Source organism: Rhynchophorus ferrugineus, unplaced genomic scaffold, assembly GCF_030347505.1.
Source record: "Rhynchophorus ferrugineus isolate W39M unplaced genomic scaffold, kcgeb_rfMv2 rfM2, whole genome shotgun sequence".
Taxonomy (NCBI): Eukaryota; Metazoa; Arthropoda; class Insecta; order Coleoptera; family Curculionidae; genus Rhynchophorus; species Rhynchophorus ferrugineus.
In genome coordinates this window covers 38,182,317-38,208,147 of record NW_027472581.1, presented here as the reverse complement: position 1 = coordinate 38,208,147, position 25,831 = coordinate 38,182,317, and the positions used below count along the sequence as shown (strand labels likewise).

The following is a 25,831-nucleotide window of genomic DNA, read 5'->3' as shown; positions in this document are numbered from 1 at the left end:
GATAAAATTCAATTTTCATGTAGATATGCGACACATAATAAGAGGAAAGAAGAAAAATATTTTTATTAAATATTTTTGTTATTATAAAGTTTGAGTAGCTATTGAGTCAACAATTACTTTGGTGTTTCCAACTACCACATGAACTGAATCAAATAAACAGTAATTTAAATGAATGATATGCATAATGAGCATTGTTCTTAAGCAAATGGGCTTAAGAAAAGTTTTCTTGGATTTCCAGTTTTGGCCATAGTAGCAATGCGACAGCCTTCTTTTTACTCTCGTGTTTAGGACGGTCATTGCCAGATAATATTAAAAAATAATATGAAGAGGTGTTTGAGCCAAAGTAATAGAAATAGCATACACATACTCCAAATCAAGGTACTGTGAGGTATTGTTAATGTTATGTAGTACATTCCCAACGACAATCTGCATAAGGACTTGAAGGTAGAAACTGTCAATAACATTATCAAGGACATGAACAGAGGCTACATCAGCACATTAGTGTTAAAGTTCTCCATATCCTAGATAATGGTGGCTTATCCTTAGCCATTGGAGATAACCACTGATTTAACCGAATAGTTATGCAGCTAATTTTTCAGAAGAAAGAAAATTCAATGCCAGACTGGAAAATGGCGTATTCAAATTAATCACAATAAATCAGTGCGTATTGATTTCAATGAAAGAATCAAGCCCAAGCCAGTAAATGTACATCAGCAAGTAGTCCCGTATGGAAATACAGCCAAATATATTGGCATTACCCTTGATGTTAAACTCATATCGTGAGGAACTCAAGCTGAACTCCAAAAGAATGTACTGGTTATTGTGTATATATACAGCCCCAAAACCTAGATGTCAGTATATGTATATGTCTGGAATCCAGTGTGGACCTATGGTTCTCTTCTGGGGTTGTAGCAGCTAAACAATAAAAATATCATATAAAGAATCCAAAACAACGAGGTATTGTTGATGCTCCATGGTACATTCGTAATGAAAATCGCCAGAACTGTAGGTAAGGTATAAACTGTCGATAATATTATCGAGGATTATGCGCAAAAACATGAAAAGAGGCTCCATTAGTACATCATTTTTGACGTTCTTTAGCTTCTAGGTAATAAAGGCTTAGTCAAAATGTTTAAGAGAGAAAAACTATTTGATCTAATTCGGTAAAGTTATAATTAAAAACAGTAGCATATATATTAAGCCCAAAGTGTCTATGTAGTTTTAATTTAATATAATTTAATATTAGTATTTGCTGGAATGCTATAACTAATAATTTTAAAAAATAAAATTCTTTTTGATTTATCACTTAGTCTTTTCGTGAAGATTGTAACACTTATTAACCATTATAAATGTCTTCACAAAAGAAGAAAATTAATCAAATTAATTTATTATCTTTGTTAATTTTTTATGGGATTTAAATTTACCGGTAATGTAAATATTAACTGCGCCTATAAAAATTCACAGGATCTTAATTCTGAATACGAGAAACCTCTCTCCAAGATAATTTATGTCGACAAGTCGACGTTTCGAATCGAATAGCCGTTACAAGCGCGTACGTTGTTTATCATCCACTCATTGTATATCAAATGAAGAGCGTACAGATTTCAAGAGGTCTACAAATAGTCGTTATTTATTTCCCTATAGCGTCAAAACTACTATTTCCCCAAGCTATAAAGAAATAGGGAAAAAAAACACGAAAATATGTGCCGTCTATTTTTGTCTTCTTATTTATAGTCCTACACACCTATATATAGCGATCCAGAAAAATGATTCGGCACGCACGTTTACGCAGTTGTCTAATCCAATTAGGAATTAAATGTTTTTTTTTTGTAATCTGTAATCTGATAGGAATCAATTATATTCTTTTCCTTGTATTTTTGCTAATTTGTTTTTTTGTCTATCTTCACTCTAAATTAATTTTTCTACTAATCAATGCATATGCTGCTCTTGGTTCCATGATCTGGTCAACCCTTTAGTTCTTGTAAATTGCGGTTTAACTGTGTAACCGAAAAAAAAATGTCGGACGGGCTGCTTTGGCTGCTGGTTACGTATTGGTGCAAAATTAACTTGTTAGTTCTATTCGGCAATTTTGATTGTTTTTCCTCCATGGCGAGATGTATCATTAATGAGGATTTTTCTGTACAGATTCTTACTATGTCCCTGATTTTTTTGATGGAACAACTGAAAGCCTACTCTCTCCTCTTATCTAAACATGTCTGCGAAGGAACTCTATTTTGTTAGATTTTCTAGTTCCGTGATAATGTTTGTGAAATGTCTGTTCACTCGTTCAATGCCTCTGGTGTTATACATCATTTTGAATCTTCTTCCATCTTCTATAAATAGTGTAGAACATTCATAACAATAGAAATTTGACATGAATATTTGTGTTATTAAATAAAAATTTTAAAAAACGGTGTGCATTGTTATATTTGAAATGGATATACATATTTTGTAAAAATTATTAATTTACTTGGAAAACCTATATGTATGTAACCTATGAAAACCTAGGTGCTATGTATTCTGATTATATTTTACTTAAAATGATATTTATTGATAAACTAGTACTTTAGTAAAATTAGTTGGTAAATTGATACTATTAGTAGATTACTAGATATATATTAATAAAAATATTTTTCACCATTTTCTATCTTTGTGGCACCAAAGCGATATCGTGTCGAACGAACAATGTTAATTTGGCAGAGATCCAATTATGGACCCATTATCGCAGTTCTTCAGCATTTCGAAACCTTGTTCCAACCAAGCCATACTGTAATGGTCTGAAGAAGTGATTATCAGAATGTGATATGCCTTCTGTGTACACTGGGTGCGCCAGAACTTCCCCAGAAACTATTCAACCTGCAAAAGCGTATCCTTCGAGTGTTTGCAACGTATGGCTAATTACAATCGCCATTGCTGGTTTTCGTTAGAACAAAAGGTAGTATAATTTGCTCTTTTGGATAGACACATGACATTTGACGAAAATTTGATGAAAGATGACACCGCAATGTTGAAACTGTCTGAAATTGTATTTTAAGTTAATTCGTGTGGTAACCATATTTCTTTCTTTTGGATATTTCCCATCACATATAAACATCCGCGCATGGTTGTTTTATCCTCAGCTAATCTATTTGAAAATTCTTTGAGAGTTTTAACAATGTCAGTAAGTTTGCAATTCATTGTCTTTACACAGGTCCTCCAAGTCTTTATTTACCCTTGACATCAAAATTTACGCTTTTTAATCATTGAATTCAATACCAGCAGTTGAGACATGAAGGAGCAGCGTCTCCATAAATTAAAATTATTTTAAAAAATCTAAAGCCATTTACTTGTTTAATAGTTTTTATCTTTATACTTTTTTTAACCAACAGATATTTTCATCAATAATCTGATCACGTTTCGGTGAAGAGGAAAAGGTTTTAAAAGTGCATCAAATTCTTTCGATTACTAGCCTACACAGAAATAGTTTGAACGTGGATCAGAGAAGAAACACGAGTATGGAATGACATAAAACTAGTGAAAGACCCAAAATAGAAATGAATGTGCGTGTAACAAAGCTATAAAAAACTGTAGTAAATGGACTATGGCGGCTATGTATGCCAGGTGACAAAAAGCACTCACAAAAGCAACAATGTGAATTATTAACGACATCATAAAGTTTACTGTACCAAATCGATAAAAAACAGCCGACCATGTTCGATATTAAAATGATCGACCTTAGCGTCAATTCATTAAAGTAGTAAAATTAACATAAATAAACTTAAAATCAGAATAAAATATATCGATCGGTTTCAAGAGCTTTCGTTGTTAATTGTGGGTGGTCACAGAAAGGCGCCAGGTCTGGAATATACATCGCGTGCTGGATACTCTTCAGCGTTGCGTAAAATTAAGGTCGTTTTCGCAACATGTGGTCGGTCCTTATAACAATAATAAATAACTGGGTTTTGTTAACCTGTTTAAGGCTATCGGTCTGCTAAATCGTATCCAATCGATGGCGTTATATAAGTTTGTAATCAACGGTGATTTCATTAAGTAGTTAAATTAGAATTTACTGAGAGGAAAGCATTTTCTATGTATGAACTTAGAAGAGTAATACTAAATCTGTAGTTCTTATAATTTTTGTAGTTTGTTATATCTCTAGAGAGCACTCTATTTAGCGTCCAAATTATAGCAAATGTATAAAGACTTTGTTATGACAAGTATAATAGTATAGAAATGTAGCAAATTATCTTTAAGGTGTATGAGAAAGTAGAAAGCGATTACTAAATTCTAGTAATCTGCTTCATGATATAAGGTAAAATATACTATCTTTATATAGTCAGGTTTCTGTCGGTAAATTTGATTAATTTAACCACTACTGAAAAATGATTCTATTCACACCTGACGTGCTGTCTGGCATATTTTTCACATATATGACCTGATATATTAAATTTAAATAAGCCGATTAATTTTTATAATATTAATAAATTTCGTAAAATGATTATAATATTAAAATAATGGAATCGATCAACATAAAGAGCGTAAATTACTTTATTTTTTTTACGAAGAATTGAACATTTGTTGTAAAATACCAGTAATATATATTTCGTTAAAAATATTATAGATCATTAGCTACCACTTTTGCTGCTGCACAAATTTTGGTTAGAAAACACATTAATTACAAACATTATAGTATATGATGAATTTTTAGCATTAAAGTTAATTCGATTTGAATTTCTCATTGCCTATCTTTGTACACGTTCAGTCTTCTGCTATGTAGAAGTTCATAAATAAAAAAAAAACGATTCATATTCTATACTCATGTTCTTCACATTCAGTACCCGCGTATCATATCTTCTAATTCTAATAACCAGCCTATACGCCTAATAAAATAAACCTACTTTAATTAGTAGATATGTGTAATTTATGTTATATATATATATATATATATAATATATAATATTATATGTTATATATATAATGTTATATATAACCTACTTTAATTAGTAGATATGTGTATTTATGTATATATATATATATATATATATATATATATATATATATATATATAACGTATAAATAACGGTCGCATAATGTAAACACCACTGTTTCATTTCGTTTTACCTCCATTCACCGAGCCACATCATTTACCCTAAAACAATTATTATTTTATTACTATAGTCAAGTTTGTTATGACAAGATTGTTTGTGATATATGACTTAAAAATATTCTTACATACGTATTATAAATGGCAGAATATATGTATAAATAGGAACATTAAATTGTACAATTCTTCATGTAAATCATATCTGTTTATAGTTATTATGCCCGTGTGTGTTTTTACGTTACCTTTACACTCTTAATTCGATATGAAAATGTATATTATTTGTTAGTTCGGAATTTTTTTACATTTTAATCTTTTATTTATTTCCTAACGTAGGTTTCGAAGCACGGTTCTCGTCATTAAGCCTACTGTTTAGCAAGTGAAATATATAAATACTCATCACAACCTCTCAAAGCCTCACTTGAAAGCTTTAACGTTTTTGTGTCGATAAAATTTGTCTTCTTTGGAGGCAGTTTAAAAATTGACCCAAGTATTGATATCCTCAAAAGGAAGAAACCAGTCTTTATCCGGACTGTGAGTTACTGACCGGAATAAATTATGATCAAAGGAGCAATATCTGGAGAATTCTGCGGATGGTGCAGGTAGTCTCTCTTTTGCATTTAAAGATCAATTGTAGACTCTTGTTATGTCGTTCTCGATATAGATATGGTTTTTCTTTTAATGTTCCGTTTAAACGTATAGTTTGATTTCCATAGATAAAATCCGTATTTTACCACGCCGAGTTGGTTCCGCCAAATACACAAGAAGACTTTCGCACACTTTCGCGTCTGGAAATTTACTGCTCCGGAACATTTTTTATATATGAATCCCTGCAACCATTATCATTATATGCACTTCAACTACGCTTCTTGTGTATTTAAAAGCAAAGAAAAACACTTCAAAAGCAAATGGCGATTATTGCTTACACTCACTTAGTTGTATATCAAGCAGTATCTTATTCGCAAATGTAATATGTGGAATTATGGTAATCCGTCCACACGTCTTTACATATCAAATTGAAATTTGCTATTTTGCGATCTTTATCCCTTTTTGGTACCTAATATAAAATATAGTTTGATTATAATCAGCTAGTACGTTTTTTTAATAGACAACGGCTATTGTTGGTCACGTTTGAAAATTTCTGTTTAGTGAATGGCGTACCCTTTTTTGGTACATTTTTTACCATCGCTGCATTATCCCGATTTTTTTATGTCGTGGAAAATACTTCCCCAGGTTTATGCTTATTTACTGATGATAGTTGAGGGGGTAAGGTTCTTGTAAAACATAATACTCCCTCAGGTTTGGGTTATAAGCTCGCAACGTTAGGTTCACGTTCAAGAGATCAAATTAGGAAGACGTAAAAAGCTTGCCTTGCTTCAATTAAATATAATTAATGTAAACAATCTAAGTAACGGATAGTAATAGTTTTAATAATTTACAGGAAAGTGTAACTGAAGTAGTCATTTGTGAGTAATCTAAACACGACTGTATCAGTATTATAATAAACAAATAAACGGGCTCCAAAAGCTATAGACTATTGAAGAGATTTTCCAACATCGGTAGACATTACAATTTGTTCGAGTAGCATCCAAGCATTTTTAGCAGGATTAATATGACTTATGTAGATAAAAGAACGAGTAGACAGGTCAAAAATATAATGTTTTAATGTATACTTACTTCAAATTATTGTTTTTATTTTTATTTACTAAGTACCCTTATAATACCCTTCCCGTCGTCAAAGTTTAAGTGAACCCGTTTAAGTATGTTTTTGTTAAGTTTTCATCTTCGAGGGGGGGCCCGAGACAAAACAGCTTGTACGTTCCAAGTTAAGAGGTAGCGGCTTGTGCCGTTGTAGTGTTTCCGGTGTGGCGGCATACTCTTTCGATTCGAGACATTAAAATAAATGATTTAGTGGGCCGGTGGACACGTGTGCGGAAATAAGGCCACCGGTTGCGCGAAATGCACGTTTGCTTTTGATTTGTCATTTCGCGATTTTACGTTTGACGGTGCGAACGGTAATTATGAAAGTAGCAGCAGGTTTTAATAAGAGCGTTATGAATCTATAACATTCAGAAAGTTATGAAATCTTTTCGCCTTTTTTACACATTTGACGGCAGTCTAATAAACATCATCATATGTAGGTTTCTTTGTTTATCTTATGTTATTTACTATCCCATAAACGAGACACCCATGTGACTAATTACAGAAGTAATTATCGATATATAATAAAGTAAAAACAATGTACACTTGATTGTACTGGATCTAATGTTATATGTCAGATGTGCCAGATGACACCTTGTTTTTCGCAGATGTCACTATCAAGAATATTATGTGCATGAAACAGTGAATTGGTGAACAAATTTTAAAGGAGCTAAAGTAAATATTTTATAATTTTAAAATCCCGTCATTTAACATACAGTTAAAACTATTTACCACCAACTCTTTTTTCACTACGGCGATTACGGATCTAGATACCGTTTTATCACTCGATTTCCTGGATAATCATTAACTAAAGCTCACCCTTCGAGAGACACCAAGTCTCAATGATATAACTATCCGATAACTTTAAAATTTCCCTCCCAAACAAATTACCGAGCTAACAAATATCACCTATCCCATCTTCAAGCTATAAATATTACGGTTCAATCAGCCTTCTGAACTCATTATTAAAATTATTGGGAGAGGAATTATTTACGCTCTGATCAATGCTCTGAATATGAAAGTACAAGTGAATCCAAAGTACTCATCACACAAAATAAGTACTTGGTCTGAAAAGTCCCGCGCGTAACAAAGAGCACGCATTTTTTTGTTCAAAATCGGCTTTATTCATCAACGTATTCTCCATCAACAGCCACACAATCATTCGAGTGCCGTCCTAATATTTCAATACCACTTTTATAGAACGATTTATCATTTACCTCAAAATAGGCCTACCACCACTTAGTCCACTCAGATGACGATTGGTTTAATTTCGGAGTGAAGCGATGGATACATGTTTCGTCCATTGTCACATATCGACGAAAAATTCCGGTTATTACTTTTAAATATTTGTTACGTTGATCAACACGTTCTTAGTTTTGATAAACTGTGAGCAAACGCGGCACCCAATTTAAACAGAGCTTTCTCATAGTGAAATGCTTATGCAATATAAAACCAACACGTTCTTTTGATATCTTTACAATGTTAACTAACTCACGCAACTTCACTTTTCAATCATTGAAAACCTGGTGATTATCATCTCATTTATACACCCACTGCATTCTGCACCATCGGTATTTCTACGATCACGTTTGTAGTCAGCAAATCAACGTTTTATTGTTGTTTCTGATAGAGTGGAGAACTTCCTTTTAAAGTTTATTACTAACTGAAAAAGCGGTGAATGCGATAAATGCAAATTGCGCCATCTATGTGTTAGGGCCTGGACTTTTCAACCCATGTATTTTACGTTGGTGACGCTGTATTTGTTCTACGCTCCTGATTTCATATAGAGAGCACTGTTCACTCTCCTGTATATATTCAGAGAAATTTCCGTCCAGAATTTAGCTAGAATATTTTAGTTATTAGAATTATTTAGTAAAATTTAGGCCCTTGAACCATCTTTTGGGTTTACTAGTTAATAAAGAAATCAGAAAGAATAAATCATCAAGAAGTTCATAGAAGTTTCTCATCAATAAAAGTGCAAATTGAATTAAAACTGCAATTCAATCCATTCTATGATATAATATACAACAGTATGCTCATTGCTAATTAGGTCTTCGTATTTTTCCCAATGACATTGTGACAAAAAATTGAAAACGACTTTGATTTATTAAGCAGGTTATTAAAGAATTGTAAAAACTATCGTAAATTGTAAGGATTGACCGAATATTATGTGTTGACTATAGTTTTAAAAATCCTTAATTATTTTAAAATTCATGGATATCTTATTAAAAATTGAATCAAAAACAGGTTTTGAAAACAAATTTAACGCTTTATTAAAAGCAGTAATCTGTACTGTTTTTTGTAATATATATGTCGATAATGTCTGTTTTTCATATTTTTCATTATCTTGTTTTTCATGAAATGATATATGCTGTATTTTGAAACATATATAAAATGTGTTGTTAGCAAAATTTCAAATTACAAAGTGAATGATTGCATTTAGATATGATGTATTATTTTTGTAATATATTTTAAATTATTTTTTACCAACGAGGGTTTATCTAGGCTGGATTCTTTAACGTGGGCTCCGAACCACGGATTTCGGCATGCGTACTGACTGGCCAGTGACCAACTTAATCTCCCACCAATTCCCATCTTTGAAGATATCCGGTCTTACCCAGCCTGGTTCCTGGCGTTACTGGGACGGTTATTCCTTATCGGATTTTCTATTGTTGCCTATAAAAATATTTATAATTATAGTCACAAACACAAAGTAGATCCATGACCGAGTCGGATTTGAAACCCCCGCCTATCGCAACAGTAAGAGAACCGTCCTATCGCCTTGACCACTACGTCAACCAAGCCGGCTTTAATGTAATAATAATGTATTAATGTATCAATAAAACTATATTTTTTCTCGCAAATTACAAGATTATAAGATATATAGAAGATACACATATAGTGAAATGTCAAACACTGTCATAAAACCAATATTTAGTAAAATAAAATATTACCGATTGTTAAAACTGGGGATGTGTTTTTCAACTATCCATTTATGCATCCATTGACTGGTGCGAACTAGAGCTAAAAGCGAACTCAAGAACCTTTTTGTTTTAATTCCACTTTCAACGATGGCACGTGCACGGAAATGGAACAACCAGTTGCATGAATTGTTTTTTTGTATAATGTCAGCTTTTATCTTACAACAATTATTACATCACCAATAATAATTTGAGAGTTTTAAGTTAATTAAAACATTAACATTAAAAATGAATTAAATACTGTGAAATATTAATAGTTGTTTAGGAATCTTACATATTCGTAATGGTTACATTAGCAAAACTATTTTATAATATGTAGCACAGATTAATTGTAATAAATACATTTGAAGCATTCGTTAATATTGTCAATTTGTTTAAAATTATTCCAAGTTTCTTTCGCACTTTTCTGATGTGATATGAGATCGCTGCAAACTGGAAATATTCTAAATTATTTCATTCATGTATTAGGTTGTTCAGATAGTTTTCAGATGAAAATGAGTATTGAGCAAAATTAATAAAGCAAACCATGTTGGGTATCCCTTCTAACCAGCTTTTAAAGTAAAATAATAAAGATAGAATGCTGATTGGTAGAATTAAATGTGTCATTAATTAAAATTATCAATCACTTTTTCGGTATAATTTCCTTATACTTCTATGCACTTGTTCCAGCCGTCTTATTATTTATGGATACAATCATTATTAGTGAATTATTGTAGTCAAAATACATCACTATAACAATTATGTTGCATTAGGTTATATCTTCCACCTTTGATGAAAATTGTCTTTCATGAAAGAATTAGATTTTAGATGTGAGGAAGCTTATAAAAATCATAGGGAACTAATATTAGCGAATAAGCTATATGTTGGAAATATTCGCCTTTATTACGGATTTACTAATATTCAACATATTCTATCATTGATTTATATATGACCAACTCTATTATTCTGATAAAAATAGTTGTTTTATAAACCGCGTATTTTATTCACTGTTTTCTATTTTTATATTCAAATGTTCCAAAAGGTTATAATTAAAATATAAGATCCCCTTTTACCAGTTTGGAGAACCAAAAGCCCTTCTGCATGTCTTTGTATTGTAATCATGTCGTTTTAATTCAGAATCAGCATAGACACAAGTTACTCATTAAAATGTTTAGTTCTACCGTTGATGAATACATGGTGCTAACTGTTTGAATAACTTAATCTATGCTATAACAAAGTCATCGAATTACCCTAATTACCGACTAACTGTCAATCATCCGTACGCTATATCTGAATGGCTACAGGACAAGTTTACTGTTATCCCCTCTCACATTGGTATATCGGTAAATGAGCATGTGGATAGTGCAGCTAAATCGCCAGCCTCCTCTCCCCTCCCCATCAAAAATATTTATATCCATACTGACCTTATCGCTTTCGCTTCTCGTTTCACAAAGAACGAGGTACAACGTCGTTGTGCCCACTAGGCCAACCACAACAAGCTCTTTCAGATTAAAGCTAATTTTTCTCCTCTCTTCGCATTCCTTCCCTTCGTCACCATGTCGTAGCTTTGAGTCTATTGAGATTGAGACGACAGTAAAAGACTTCGCCATACATGACTATACAAGTTTCTATTGGCTAGGACTGAACATGCGCACTTATTCTAATCTAACCCGACAGTTTTCACAACTCACGTCCTTTTCTATCAAGCCTTCCGTACCACAGTCTTAGTTATGGTTAGATGTCATTTTTAGATTAATTTTGTATTTACATTTTGTTGAGGTAATATAATTATTTCATAGGGAATATTAGCGGCAGATAATGCGAAAATAAGTGTATGAATGATTAGTAAAATATTATCATTTTATAACACTAATTTTGTAGATTGTTATGGAACAAAGGATATGTTAAATAATATGGAAACAGAACTTATTTGAAGATTCTCGTAAAGGTATCTTCTGATATCTGAGAAAAATATTATTATTGAAAAATTTAAATCTGGTGTAACAAGAGATTGAATTTTGTCAGACGTAAGACAAATAGATACCTCAAAAATGCAAAGGATAAATATCATTAATAAAGATGATCTGTCCTATTTAGTAAAAAAATACAAAATCAATTCACTTAGAAGTCCTAATGAAAATGGGAAAAATTTTGCATTCTTTTATTAACGCGAAGGTAATATTTATATAGATTTGTCTTATAATTGTGCTTTATGTGAGTATGGTTTTTGTTATAGGTGAAATACATAGTATTCTAAAAAAAGAAGATTTTACTGTGGGTTTTATGAATAGAACAATGGAACAAAACTTGAAATGTATAGGTATGTCCAGAATATACGATAAAGAATACTCTGTGCAAGCATGTGCATTTGGTACCTATGTATGAGGAGAAAATGGGCACTAAAGGAGAGCAGTGATTAAATCGCAGGAAAAAGAGGAAACTAGAAGAATCTTGTAAGAAAAATATATACAGGGACAAGCGGAAGAACCAATGACAGAAAATGACTTTGACAACAGAGTTTTCAGTATAATTAACACTTTGAAATCAATCGATCAACAATCACAAAGCTAAATACTTATAGAGGTTATGCTTCAGAGATTTCAACAAAAAAGTGATTTAAAAGGAAAACCAGAGATGGAAACACAGCAATACTTTTCTAACTTAAAAAAGTAAATATGTTTAACTAAAAGGGCAATATATTATTTCATTGTTTTTATTACTTTTAGCAGTAAATATCAGACAGGAATATTAATGAATACTTAGGAATACTAAGATGGATTAGGCCTACAGGGGACACCACCACAAAATAAAAAAACGCGCCTGGAATTCTACACCATAGGTGGTGAGGAGAGGAGTTCAATCTAAGTATAATAAAGAAGTATACAAACGAATAACCTGCTGTCTTTTTTGTTATGGTTCCGTTAATATATATTCTTCTTTTTGTAATATTTCGTCATTATTTATCTGCTCCGAGGAGTTATATAAACCGAAAGAAATAATAAATCACAAAGCTTCAAATACTATGTTATTAATTTATTCCAACCACTTTCTATTAAATACACCTTATATTTACACTATACTGAAAATTGATGATACTTCGTTAGCTTTTAGCTATATTATAGCTTTTTTCATCTTTTGAAATATCTGTAAAATCAGAAAGATATAAGTATAATAACAAATAGACAGGAAACGTATACAAACATGACCATATTTCATTCTTACCTTTACTATAATCTTCAAATAAGTTCTATTTCCATATTATTTAACATATGCTTTATTCCAGAAGCACCTTATACACTTATTTTCGCATTATCTGCTTCTAAATTAGCTCATGAAATAAATACATTACCTCAACAAAATGTAAATACAAAATTAATTTAAAAATGACATCTAACCACAACTGAGACTGTGGTACGGAAGACGTATAGACGCGAGTTGTGAAAACTGTCAGGCTAGATAATAAGAAGTGTACATGTGCAGTCCTAGCCAATAGGCATGGATGGCGAAGTTTTTTACTGTCGTCTCTGAGATTGGACCACTATCGTTTCTCGCACGGTCACTTGATGACTTTGAGCCCGCCTGCTCTCTGTGAGTTTTATCACCGTGCCACTATTTCAGTCTACCACATACTGAACGACTGTCACGGCTCACCCAGATTAGAACTAAGGATGGGCTGCAAAATTTTAGAAATGCCTTAACAGGAGAAAATACAGACTCGTCGAATATCTACGAGACCAGATAACCATTACTACTTCGGCTATGGGTGCTAATGTGTGTTGTCTGAATTAAACCTCTATTTCGTTATGGTTGTGTTTGTAATCTTGTATTTGTGATTATTTCTAAATAGTATATATAGACTATTTATACTTTCAGCCCCCCTATTTGTGTTATTTCTGTTTGTTGTATTAATTTTATTTAATTATTAATTTATTATTTTATATATACACTTTATGTTTGTCCCCGTTCCCCTTATATCAACACCGTACTATTGTATAGTCGCGAAATGACTACATCCGTCAAAGCGATAAATAAAATCTAATTTTTATACGTTGAAAATGGTGCATTAAAACAGCAAATCAGGAGAATCTCTTTTTTAAATACGTTACAATATTACTGGAATTTATTAAAAATGTTGCTCATATTCAAGCTGTCATAGCTTCTATAATTTTTTAAAATTTCCTCCCACATATATTATTGGAATATTAATTCATATGATATATTTCTAAATTTAATCGACTAAACTACATTTGTCTCAAGAATAGATTAACAAGTGTTAACTAGGAAATAACCGCCAGGAAGACGGTTTTGAACATAAACCAAAACGCTTTAGGATTACAAACCGAGCGGACTATAAATATAATTTGAATGGGAGATTTATAATCATCTTTTGTTTCTCAATAGGTGGTTTTAAACAAACTTAGGACACATTTCCCTGTGGTATGTTCGCGAAGACAGTGATGAATTTCACATCTGGTTTTAATGTTGCTTCCTAATCCCTCTTCTTTGTTTTGATTGTACAATATGGTAAACATCTAAGATCTTTGATGTTATTTGCAATTTAAACGTATAAACATCGCTGTTTTTTTCTTGGTGCTCGACTAGCTAATGAAGTTTATTTTAATTAAAATTAAAAAAGCTCCAATGCACTTTTTAAAATTTCTATCTGCAATAATTAATCTATGTCTGGTAATCTGGTTAGCTTCATTAATTGCCTTTCTTTCATGCACATTTATTACTAATTGCGAGGCCTTAAGATTCATTAGAGTTCACGTTATGCGTCATCACGCTAAGTTTGTCTGCTGATTATTATCTTCGTGACGGATTACTTGATGGCAAATAACACCGGAATGACAAGTAATTTTGGTTTGAGCGACAGTCGCGTTTTATTGGAAATTTGATGAAGCTTAAACGGCACAATTGTAGCGAATACAACAGAATTGTTTATTTAAGTGTTTCGAAAGCCGTCAACGCTGTTCTCTTAAGTCACAAAGGGAATATTTGAACGTCGACATTCGGATGTTATTTGGTTATGTTTTTCTAGAACAAACGAGCGAATCAATTCGTATAATAGTTCACTTAAACATTTATCAGGATAAAGAACATATAATTTTGGATGAACCTACGTTACTGCAACCTTTTTCGGGAGTAAAATAACAAAATATAATGGAACCGAATTTCCAAAATGTCGATTTTCAAAGCGCAGTAGCTTTTAACTGAGTGAGTAAACGAACAACGCTACAACCTTTATATCCAAAATATTCCATGGATTGTCACCTTTGAAATGCGCTATGGTATAGTCTCATTGAATAGAAATACCCGACTTTAAAGTCATTTGTTGCGAGAATCATTCTCTGTTATGAAAACTGGACAATACATAATTGTGTATATTGAGTACATACTGTTTTTGACAGAGAAAATACTTTTAAAGCTATGTGGAGGCATGGTAGTCATTAGCTTAATAGGCTTAATAGCATCTTGCAATGCATGTGACATCTTGCAAATTACATCAGATATGCTCAGTACAATCCTTTTACAAATTAATTTATTACTAGTGTTGTTATACTTGCATAATAAGCGCTGGCAGTTAATCTAAGAAGTTTGTTTTGACAACGTTAGATTACTGTCGATTTGGTGTTTTAGTACAACCTCATATTTGCAGCCCAAGTTCAAATAGTCTTTATACTGACTGATAGACCAATTTCTTTGATCTTAGGTCAAGATGGGAGTATCTTCCGACTATCTTCTTATGTAATATTTATTAATTTGAATCCCATGTACAACATGTATAGTTACAAAAAGTGATTTTGAATAGCAAAATTGAGCAAAACCAGCTATTTTTAAAGTATATCAGAACGTTTGTTTACAATTTTGTGCATTACTTTACATGTTGAGGAGGTTGGAGAAGTTGCTTTTGATGAGGATTCCATATCTGCTCGCACATATCGAAAAATAAGAACACTTCTATGTCTTCGTAAAGAACAATGGCAATGATTCAGATATATATCTGGAGCTGTTGAAGCAAAAAGAGAGATTTCTCAGGTCAGAATGTTACAATGGATGAAACTACTACACGCCTGAATCAAAATATTTAATCCATCATTGTTTAACTTTAACTGGTAACGTTTTGAGATATGTGTTATTTTGTTCAATGCTCATATTATGAATGGATATAATAATTAGTTTATTATTAATGAGATATAATTAGCCTAGAATCGATATCGCTGTTTTACTAACTGCGCTATTGATTGTGATTGCAGCAACGTTATTACAAAAGCTACGCACATATTTTATCACATTCTTCATTTTACGTTATCATTCTCTGCATGATTGCAGTAGCTTTACAAACTTATAAAATATATTTTTCAAATAATAAAATGATGAGCCACTTAGTAAATGCATTACGTGCCGGTTTGGTAGCATTTATGTTTGCCATCATTTTTAACTACCGCGGAATTACTCTCGACTGCTGGAATCATATAATTTCGAATGAGAATAGCCTTTCTATTCTAGGCTATTCTCAACACTTGGGAGCACACTCTACTTGCTCTACACTGCTGATATCCTAACAATAAAACAAACAATACTTGGAATATCTGCTCACGATACGGTTATGGCAAAATATATGTCTTTCCTTAAGGCAAAATAAAGTATGCTTAAAAATTACAAGTAACAGTCAACAATATCTACAAATGGACTAAAAACTGGAAAATACAGCTTAATACTTCCGTTGCGTTGCGATGAGATTACAAGAAGTTAATTATATCACTCGACGGATGCCCGATTCCTCAAGCAGAATCAGTTAAATATAATGGCATAAATTTCGATGGTAGGTCTAATTAGAAACATCATGTCAGACAAAAAGCAGAGCAGATTAGACTCAAAGTGAAGCAACTGTATTGAAAGCAACTAAAATCGAACAGATTGGTTTATCAGTCAATTATAAAATCAATTTGGACCTATGGGGTGCAAATATGGGGTTGCACTAAAACATCAAACCAACAGGTAATCCAACACACCCAAAATAAAGTTCTACGATTAATTTCGCCTTAAAACATGAAATAATGTTGCTGTTTCATAGTAATGTGGAAGGAATACAGCTACTGAAAAAGACACAGGAAATCAGAAGATTGGAACGAACCAACCCGCACGAACTTGTTTAGTGCCTATTGCGTAAAACTTCTCGCTCAGGTTAGGATCCACATCTCATCAGCAGTTCCTGGGTGTTTGTTTGCGTGATTGCGGGTGCACTCCGGAACCTGCACCACATAGAGGTACGTTCCACGGCAGTTCCACTAGGAGGGGAGTTATGTGGCGACCGTCACGACCCTTTAGGCCACCACGCATTCACCAACAACAAGTACAAAGGTCGGCAACGCCTGTGGATTGGTACCATGCAGTTCCAGGCTATAAAAGACCATCACGACGACGTCTCGCCCTTTTTTCTTTTTTCCATCCCCTTGTAACAGTACCACTTCCGCAGCGCTACCGTACTTCCTCTACCTAACCTAATATCTTGTCAATTCTCCCATCGACCACATGTATCATTCAATAACGAAATAAACAAGTATTTCTCCAAGCGGACAAACAATCGCATCGACAACCACACATTTCGACCGACCTGCCCGACGAACATTCTTACAATATAATTAATAAAAAAATTAACAAGGCATGGGTATAAAATCCGACAGAGAAAGCCACCCCAGTCACGCCAATAAGCACGCTGTTTTATATACGTAAATATATTTTATGTAAACTAGAAGGGCCAATATCCCTTCTAGTTTTTATGCCGTAGAAAATTTATTCTTATTCATAGTAGGGCTATATCTGGATTAAATATTATAATTTTCAAGTTAATTGATTGAGTAAAAGCATTGAAATATATTTCTAGAGGATTAACTCCATCCAAAATTCGATAGCACCAAAAACCAGATCCGGGATCTACTTTATCTCTGAATCAACCTTGAATTTCGACGACCCTCGAAGGGTTTAACCTGGCGCCGTTTTTTTCCCATCCTCGTCCCCGCTCGTCTCATCTCTGTTATTAGATCCAACCTCCATTAATAACTGCCGACCTACGATCCAAAGCTATAATACTTTCTCAAGATTTCCGAGCTATTGCTTCACCTCCTGTATTTCGACAGCAACAAACTGCTTTCCCTGGAATATTATTAGTAACGTCCATCTCGAGAAGACGAGCGCTGAAACTTTCATTTACTTTAAAAAATAACGTTTTTATGTTCTTTTAAAGACTGGCCTGGTACCGTTAATTAATGGTTTTCTGATCTGATGTATTGGACGTTTCACGGGTAATTTGTGCTAACTGTAAAATTCAGTCATCATGACAGTGTAAATCATTATTTAAAATTTGTCAAGTAAATGGCGCGTTTTACGGTGGCAATATGAATGACGGAAAATGTGCGAGGAATAATAAATGGTAGGGATCTGAACATATGTGGTGCTAATAGCGAAATTATATTAAGGTTATTAAATTTGTACATTCAGAGATATTTTTCAGAGTAATAGATGTTAATTTTACGTACAAGATGTAATACGTACTTCCAATATGTTTGTTGTTACTGTGTAAAATATTATTTAATCCATATCTACAAATGTTTCTATAAAAATTCATATGTGACTTTGCTTTTATTTAAATTTTTTTATTTTTATAGCTGGCAGTATTAGTGATGCGGGTAAGTGTTTAGTGGCAGGTTCGAATCATTCTCTAGGTATGTATGTTATTGCAAGGGTATTTATTGTATCTGTACTAACGAGCTACAATGGGGTACTCGCTTAGGTGGTACGTCTGCTAAAATTGAAACAATACTGAGAAGATTAGTAAGGATGAAAAATCATGATGCATTCCACGTTTTTAACATTATTTTCAAATCCATACGGATGGATGCAACAGCAGTGATTATATGATTTTATATCAGCATTATTGGAAAACTACTTCAAGTTTCCTTCTTCATCGTGTATATTAACAGCTGAATTACTAGCCACCTATAAAGCTCTAAAGTTCGTTCAGAATATACAAAGAAACCTTATAGTGATCGCTTCCGGCTCTCGACTCCCTGGACTGCACTAATTTGGTACAACCCCCTATTAAGACCACCCCTCTGCGAATTGACTACAAATTTAAGAAGCAGTAGGTGGCTTTCCCCTCATAGTGGAATTGAGGGCAAGTTCGAATCGAGGGAGGAACCTTCCTTATCTGGAGCAGATGTTTAAAATCCTTTGCTGCTCAGCTATTTAGGCAACTGGATCAGCAGGGAGGAACAATAAATTATGGGAGGTGAAGAAAGTGTTCTACCAGGACCTTAATACTGCCTATATTAACAGACCTAAACTGTCTTCGAATTGACATTGTCATATCTTGTATTTGATCACTGATATTTTATTTGAATGCTATATCTTGTAAAACTGGGAATAGATCCTAAAAAGCCCAAGAGGCTGATGGGTCATTTATAAATAAGTAAAAAATTAATCTACCATCTGGTATTGAAAGTTTCAGTCAGACCTCTTATCTGATCTCAGATGACCTCAACTTTAATCAAGACTACGAATTATCAAACGTTTAATATCCCATTGATCTAAGTGTAAATAAAATGGTTGTCCCATGTTATGAAACTTGTTAAATATATGTTAAACTTGGTCCAGTAAAACAATCAGTTTACTATCAGGTACTTGTACTTAAAAGCAAACTCAGTGCAACAATTGTTAAATAATGGTTTTGGTTGACTGTTTTGAGATTTCTTTATGTAAAACTGATGATTTTGATGACAATGATAAAGAACGGTCTCGGGGATCCAGAAAAGTTCGAAAATATTGAATGGCTGGATATATTGAATGAAAGCTGAGCTAAAGCTCTTAAGAACTTTTTGATAGCTTAGGAGTGGATGAATCGATTATTTCAAGATGATTTTGTGTTAAATTTTTGTTTGTGTTTTAAAAATGGCGATCAAACGAATTGACAAATAATGTAGAGTTTTCTGTCGTCTGTTGTCAAGCCATACGCATCGATAGCGGGGTGGAATATTCATAATGATAGTTTTGTTGTGCTTGTAGTAGATTAACAAGGTGTATTGTATTACGAGCTACTGAAACTGGTTGATATTGTTACCGCAGATATGTACCGACGTTAAGGAAAAAACGTGGTCTTGCAAATGAGACCATCAATAACGAGTAACAGACGTAAGGTAGTTTTAGTGCTTGGCAACACTTTGCCACACATTGCATAAGTTGTGAAGCATGTACTGTTGCAGTTTGAATAGCAAGTTTATCGTGCCGAGCCTATTTATCAAACTTAACCTCTTCTGATCACCAGATGCTCAGATCGATGCAGCATATCTGGTACAGGGTTTCAAAATACAACAACACGTACACCGTTCTTTCAACGCAGTATCGCTATGCTACCAAAAAAGGGAAAAGTTTCTAAAAAAAATTCGAAAAGTATTTTGATTAATATATATTACACCCATTTTTCCCAGTAAATCTTTTATAGTGCAAAATGTTCAGAATACATTCAAGCATTTAATAACATATTTATCTATTATAATTTTCAGATTTTGTTAATCTTTTGTATAATTATATTTCTTTTAAAATATTGCCTATTAGTATAACCATTCTAGAAAATAAATATAGCTTTTTTAAATTTACTGATGCAGAAAAAACCTTAGATTTTCCAAGCTTTATCATTAATTTTATTTTTAACGTTGATTTTATTTTAATCAGTGACAATTAAATCCACATAACATTTTCTCTCTAATTTTAGTTTTTAGCTAGATTTTAAGTTACTAAACGGTTTCGCTTTTTTCCTACCCGTTTTTTAAGTTCTGAAGTTGAATAATAGTATTTCACTTATAATAAATCTTGTATTTTTTCCTTGTCTCTTTTTACCAACTATGGGTTTATTTGGACTGGGCCTAAAGTTTAACGTGGGCTCCGAACCACGGTCCTCAGCATTAAGCCTACCGACTGGCGAGTGAACAGGTTAGAAATCATCCCAGAAGACATCTGGTCTTACCCAGCCTGGCGTGACTGGGATCACTCTCCTTGTCGGATTTTACACTCTTGCCTAGAACAATCACAAATTTTAAACAATCGCAAACATAAATTTACAACCATGCCCCAGCAGGATTCGAACCCGCGGCTATCGCAACAGTAGGAGGACCGTCCTATGACCTTTACCACTGCGCTACCAAGCCGGCTAATTTGAATTTTCATTCAATATTTGGCTAACAACCGCTATTTGTCTCAAAATCGCCAATTTTACATTTTTTAAACCAATGTTTAATATTGAAATCGACAGAATTTGTTCAGGATAAATTTCAACAATCAAGCGCAATTATAGTTTTGACGAATTATATTTTAAAATATGTAAATTGTTCTTTTATAAAATGTCAAAGGTCATATATAACCCTCTTAAAAAACACTTGCTTGTTTCTACTTTTCTTCTAAGTATTGCAAATTACTGTGCATAAGTGATAATAATTTATAATTAAGGAAATTTACCTGGAATTTAAACTGTACTAAGAATGAATAAAGTCCTTTAAAAATTAACTTTTAGTAAATATCATCATATTTAATAATTGTTATACATTAATATGTTGATATTTTTGTTTAAATTATTTGTATATCTGATCATCCAAAATTCAATAATGTAAGAAAGCAGATTATAAACAATCCTTTCTAAATTTACAAGCACAATTACTTAAAAAGTTTAGGACGAAACTTCCGCAATCAACGAAAAGCTAATATTCAGCAGAACAACGTCCTCTGCCCATTTTTTTCCCATATAATAATCTCTATCTCTATAAAAACGCAAAATATAAACTATATAAAAAATTAATGTGTCAAATTGCCTCTTGATAATACAAAAAATTTATACCTCGTTTGTCTTCATTATTTAATCATTATTTGATAAAATCTGACAGTCCAATTATCTGGCTTCCTCTCCTACGTTTGTTAGTTCATTTACAAAATTCAAGTTTCATTAGGGCGTTGAGTCATCACGAAGAATTTATCTGTCGATTGCTATCTCACAATTGTCATTGTACGTGTAAAATGATAGGTAACTGATGCGAATGTCAATATTTTCAGACAATTGTTCCTATTGTTATCTGGAATTTAGTTGTTCGTAATATTGTTGAATTAGTGCTGACATTATTGTTGTTCCAAGTAACAAAGATGTTGTTTTGTTTCGTTTCAATTTTTTTTGAAAAGGTTAACGAAACAAAAGAGAAGCAATATAGGATAACCAATAAACGTGAAAATAACTCCATCTGTAGAATCTTATTTTATCTTAACAAAGGTTGTGTATTTACTACACGAGTTTTACTTATTGCAAAAGTTTAAGATTCATGAAGGCGGGACGAGCTATCAAGTGTAATTTATATGCCGATCGTTATCTTCACAATGTTAGTGTAATACTAATGATACGGCTAAGACGAATTGTCTTTGATCTGATTGTCAACCCTGTTTTTGTCGGTAATTTGAAACTTAAACGTTCTAATTGTCACGGATTCCATTTAGTTGTTTACAACATCTTGTGAGAGTGTAGGAATTTGATCAGAACTAGAACATTTAATGTGTGGGTCGCGTTAAGCTGTTTTCCATTAGAATTTTGTAATTTGAAGCAGAACTAAATTATTGTTTTATTAATGCCGCTAGTAAATTACTGTGTACTCAATTATTTATGAATACATTCAAGATATAAATTTACTGAATTAAGAGTATCCGTCAAGTGTAGAATTAAATAATAGGTGTAGTAAAAATAAATCTATTATTTTTGTATGAAACGGAAAATTGAATTGCTTTATTTAATACTATTCAATGTCAAAAAATTGGGATAGTCGAGACAAAATTTTCAAGCTTAATTTAGAACAATTTTTCCACCAGCAAAATAATTCGCTATGAATACGAACGGTGGTAATCACTGAGTGTCAGGCCTGGACTATATTGTAGAAGCATAAGTATCTCCCAACAAAGTCCGGATCTTCTGGAAAATTGATATCGTTGTGTGTGACCTGGCTTACACTTACACTTATTTACTGGTATTTATTTTATTGAAATATATTTCGTCTAATCTTGGTTGGGCGTTATTGAGCGATTGTATATTTCCGACGGTTGAATTGTTCACAGTACAGGTTCGAATTAAGAATTTGACCGTAGGAGAGCAACTCGTAGTATCTCATCGTTTTGACTTGACATTGTCGTGAATCACACTTTGTCGCCAATCATCTTGTTCTTCAGAATTGGATCGACTTTGTTCGGATTCGTAGTCATTGACAGATGTATATTCGGATCATGAGATTTTTAAAATTTATCTTTGACATCGTGACTCGAATCAGAATCAACAAAACAAAAACTGCTTATTGGATGGCACATTTATTGTATATTTATGCATATATAATATAGTAGAATATAAAATACATGTAGCAGATAGTTTGAATAAGTATTTTGTTTATTTTTATTTAGCTATTACAGTTTACAGTTAGTAGTTTGATTATTTTTAACTTTTTAGTGAGTATATAAATCATAATTGAATAGTCGATAGGATTTCGGAGAGATTATAAGGGTACCCTCTTTTGTATCGCAATTGAAACTGTAAGATTACAAAAGATGGATTGGCGGACTCCCAGCGATAAACTATTCCAGTTAGAAAACATTCAAATTTTGAAGAACACCCCTAGACCGTGGATTCACACAGTTTCTCAGCTGTAGACTACAGGAATTTAGGAGTTACCAAAACTTGCTATTCACTTCAAAAATGCTATTCAGAAGATCTTCAAAGGCAAACTGGCGGAGGCAGGGACACTCGATACTCACAAATATTTTTCAACTATAAGCTGTCCAGACAGGACAACGACCACGTACATCTTTCGTTAAAAAAAGTTTTAAAACAAATTAAAAGTTTTTGTTATGTTTGTTATTTTAAAATCTTCTTACTTCACAACTTTTCTTTTTTTCTGAAATTCGCAAATTAAAAGCATTTTAATTTTCTTCCATCTTTTTTTCGTCGGGCCTTTATAAATTTATTTAAATAGCTATATTTGGATACAAAAAGTAGTAATCCCTTAAGGCTTCTGAACAATATTTTCTTTTATATAATTTTTCTGATAATAAATAAATGGCTCAATGAATAAATTAAATATCTTTCGAGATGTACTGTTATTAAAATCTTGTTCTTAAAATTAAACTGCTTTATAGATAAGTTTGTTTAATTCAAAATAGCAAATATACCTGGTGAGGCCAATGAGCATATAGATTTACTTTTGTAATCTTATTGTTTCATTTAGATGATGATGACGTCTCTTTTCTTTGTGCCTTTAAATGAGGAAGTAATTAAATGTTTTTAGATATTCCCTTCTTTCAGTTGTGGTATTCTTTCTTCGTGGTACTTAGACATTTTACATATTAAGTAACATTTATTGAATTTTATATCCAGTTTTCATATTCTCTCTATTTAGCACAAATTCTATTAAATTTTAATATTTTAGTTTACAAAGCAAACATACAAACATTTGATTCTTTATCTCGCTATTTTTTACTATCTCGATCTGGTTCAAAGTCGAATTGCAACGTTAGTTAACCTTACATAAAAACCGATTACATAAAAAGTCTTTTATCGTTGAGATTTGTTACACGCAAGAACCCAAGTTAGCGATCTATTTTTATCTCGGAATCGACCTTGAATCTGTACGGTCTTTTATAACCGATATTCATGGCGCCATCTTTCCATCTGTCAGCTGCTCCGTTATTATTTCCAGTTCCTATTAATCACCTTGGACCCGACTTTCGACCCGAGGTAATAATACTTCTTTAAGTTTACCATTCTATTTATTTAACTCTTGGATTTAATGTATAAAGTGTTATTGCTTCCCATGAAAAAAGTCCTATTAATTTTTATTTTATAGATTTTTCGTATATCAGTATGTAGGCCAACAATTCATATGCATTAATCTAATGAAAAAAATATCTTTTTCATTATAAATCTTATTGACTGAGTTACTACCTAATAATAATATTGTGTAGTAATGTTAATAGTATCGTTAATAGTAATGTTTTTTTGTCTCCTTTGTCTTATATTGACGTTATGTGTCTTCTTATTTTTCATCAAATTAACAACTAATAAATTTAATTCATTTTGGTCTAGAAATTCTTCTGATTCTTCAAATTTTAAAAATTGTATAAGAGCATTGTTTTGAGTAACAAGTTGACTGAGGAAATTAAAACAGAATTAAAGGAGGCATCAAAGGCCATTACAGCAACTGTTGAAATATTTTGAAGGGGAGGTAATGAACTTGATACAGTTTATGTTTTTTTTAAAGGTCTTACTATTTTTTGATCGCGGCGGTATATATTTATGTAAGAGGAAGTTATAATATATCTTTACCTACCCTTCAGACATTTGATTATTAAAGCATCAATCATAAAATAAAGACAATTAGATGCTAATAGTTATCGATTGTTATCTTCCTACCAGCATGACACGTAAGCAAATGATACGAAGAAGACAAATGATTTTAGTCAAACTGACAGTCATGTTCCTTGTCAGTAGTCGTGAAGTTTAAACGGCCTAATTACCAAAATATACAAGTTGGCGTAGAATTGTTAAACAGGCTGCTGACAGTAGATTTATAGCGTATTAACATTTCAAGTCCTATTTGTTTTTTGAACCATAATAGGACGTTAATTTGATTTGCTTCATTTTAAACAAATATAACAGCGTGTTGTCTTGTGAGATAAGATTGGAATATAAAATGTCAACAAATATAAATTTCTTAATACCTTTTGTTGTTTTTTTTTGTTTCAATATTTTATTAAAATTTCTTGATGTTTTTATATAAAATTTCATTATATGATTTTGTTTTTCGGTGTTAGTTACAGCTTAATGTTCACTTACAAAACTAAAATTCGTAAAATTTCGAAATTACTAATTTAATAGTAGTTGGGAGTAGCAGTTATTTATTATTGATCAAAATACACACTGGTATTAAAATATTTACATATTATAATTACAATGATTAATTCTAATTATTTGTTATAGTTACTGATTAATTATGTATCCATTGTTAGTAAAATATATATT

General features: G+C 32.2%; 1 protein-coding gene and 1 pseudogene across 3 annotated transcripts in view; both read left to right on the top strand.

Moving 5' to 3' along the window:
* Positions 1-25,831, top strand: part of dtn (transmembrane protein 132C dtn) — a 419,781-nt gene that overhangs the window by 95,532 nt on the left and 298,418 nt on the right. For 2 of the 3 annotated variants that reach the window (XM_076397493.1, XM_076397491.1), the window contains exon 2: positions 18,411-18,431. The exons of the other annotated variant lie outside the window; for it this stretch is intronic. In XM_076397493.1, the coding sequence (XP_076253608.1) occupies positions 18,411-18,431 (21 nt within the window). The remainder of the gene's footprint in view (positions 1-18,410; positions 18,432-25,831) is intronic. 3 annotated transcript variants of the gene reach the window in all.
* On the top strand, positions 18,524-18,612 carry LOC143192135 (uncharacterized; annotated as a pseudogene).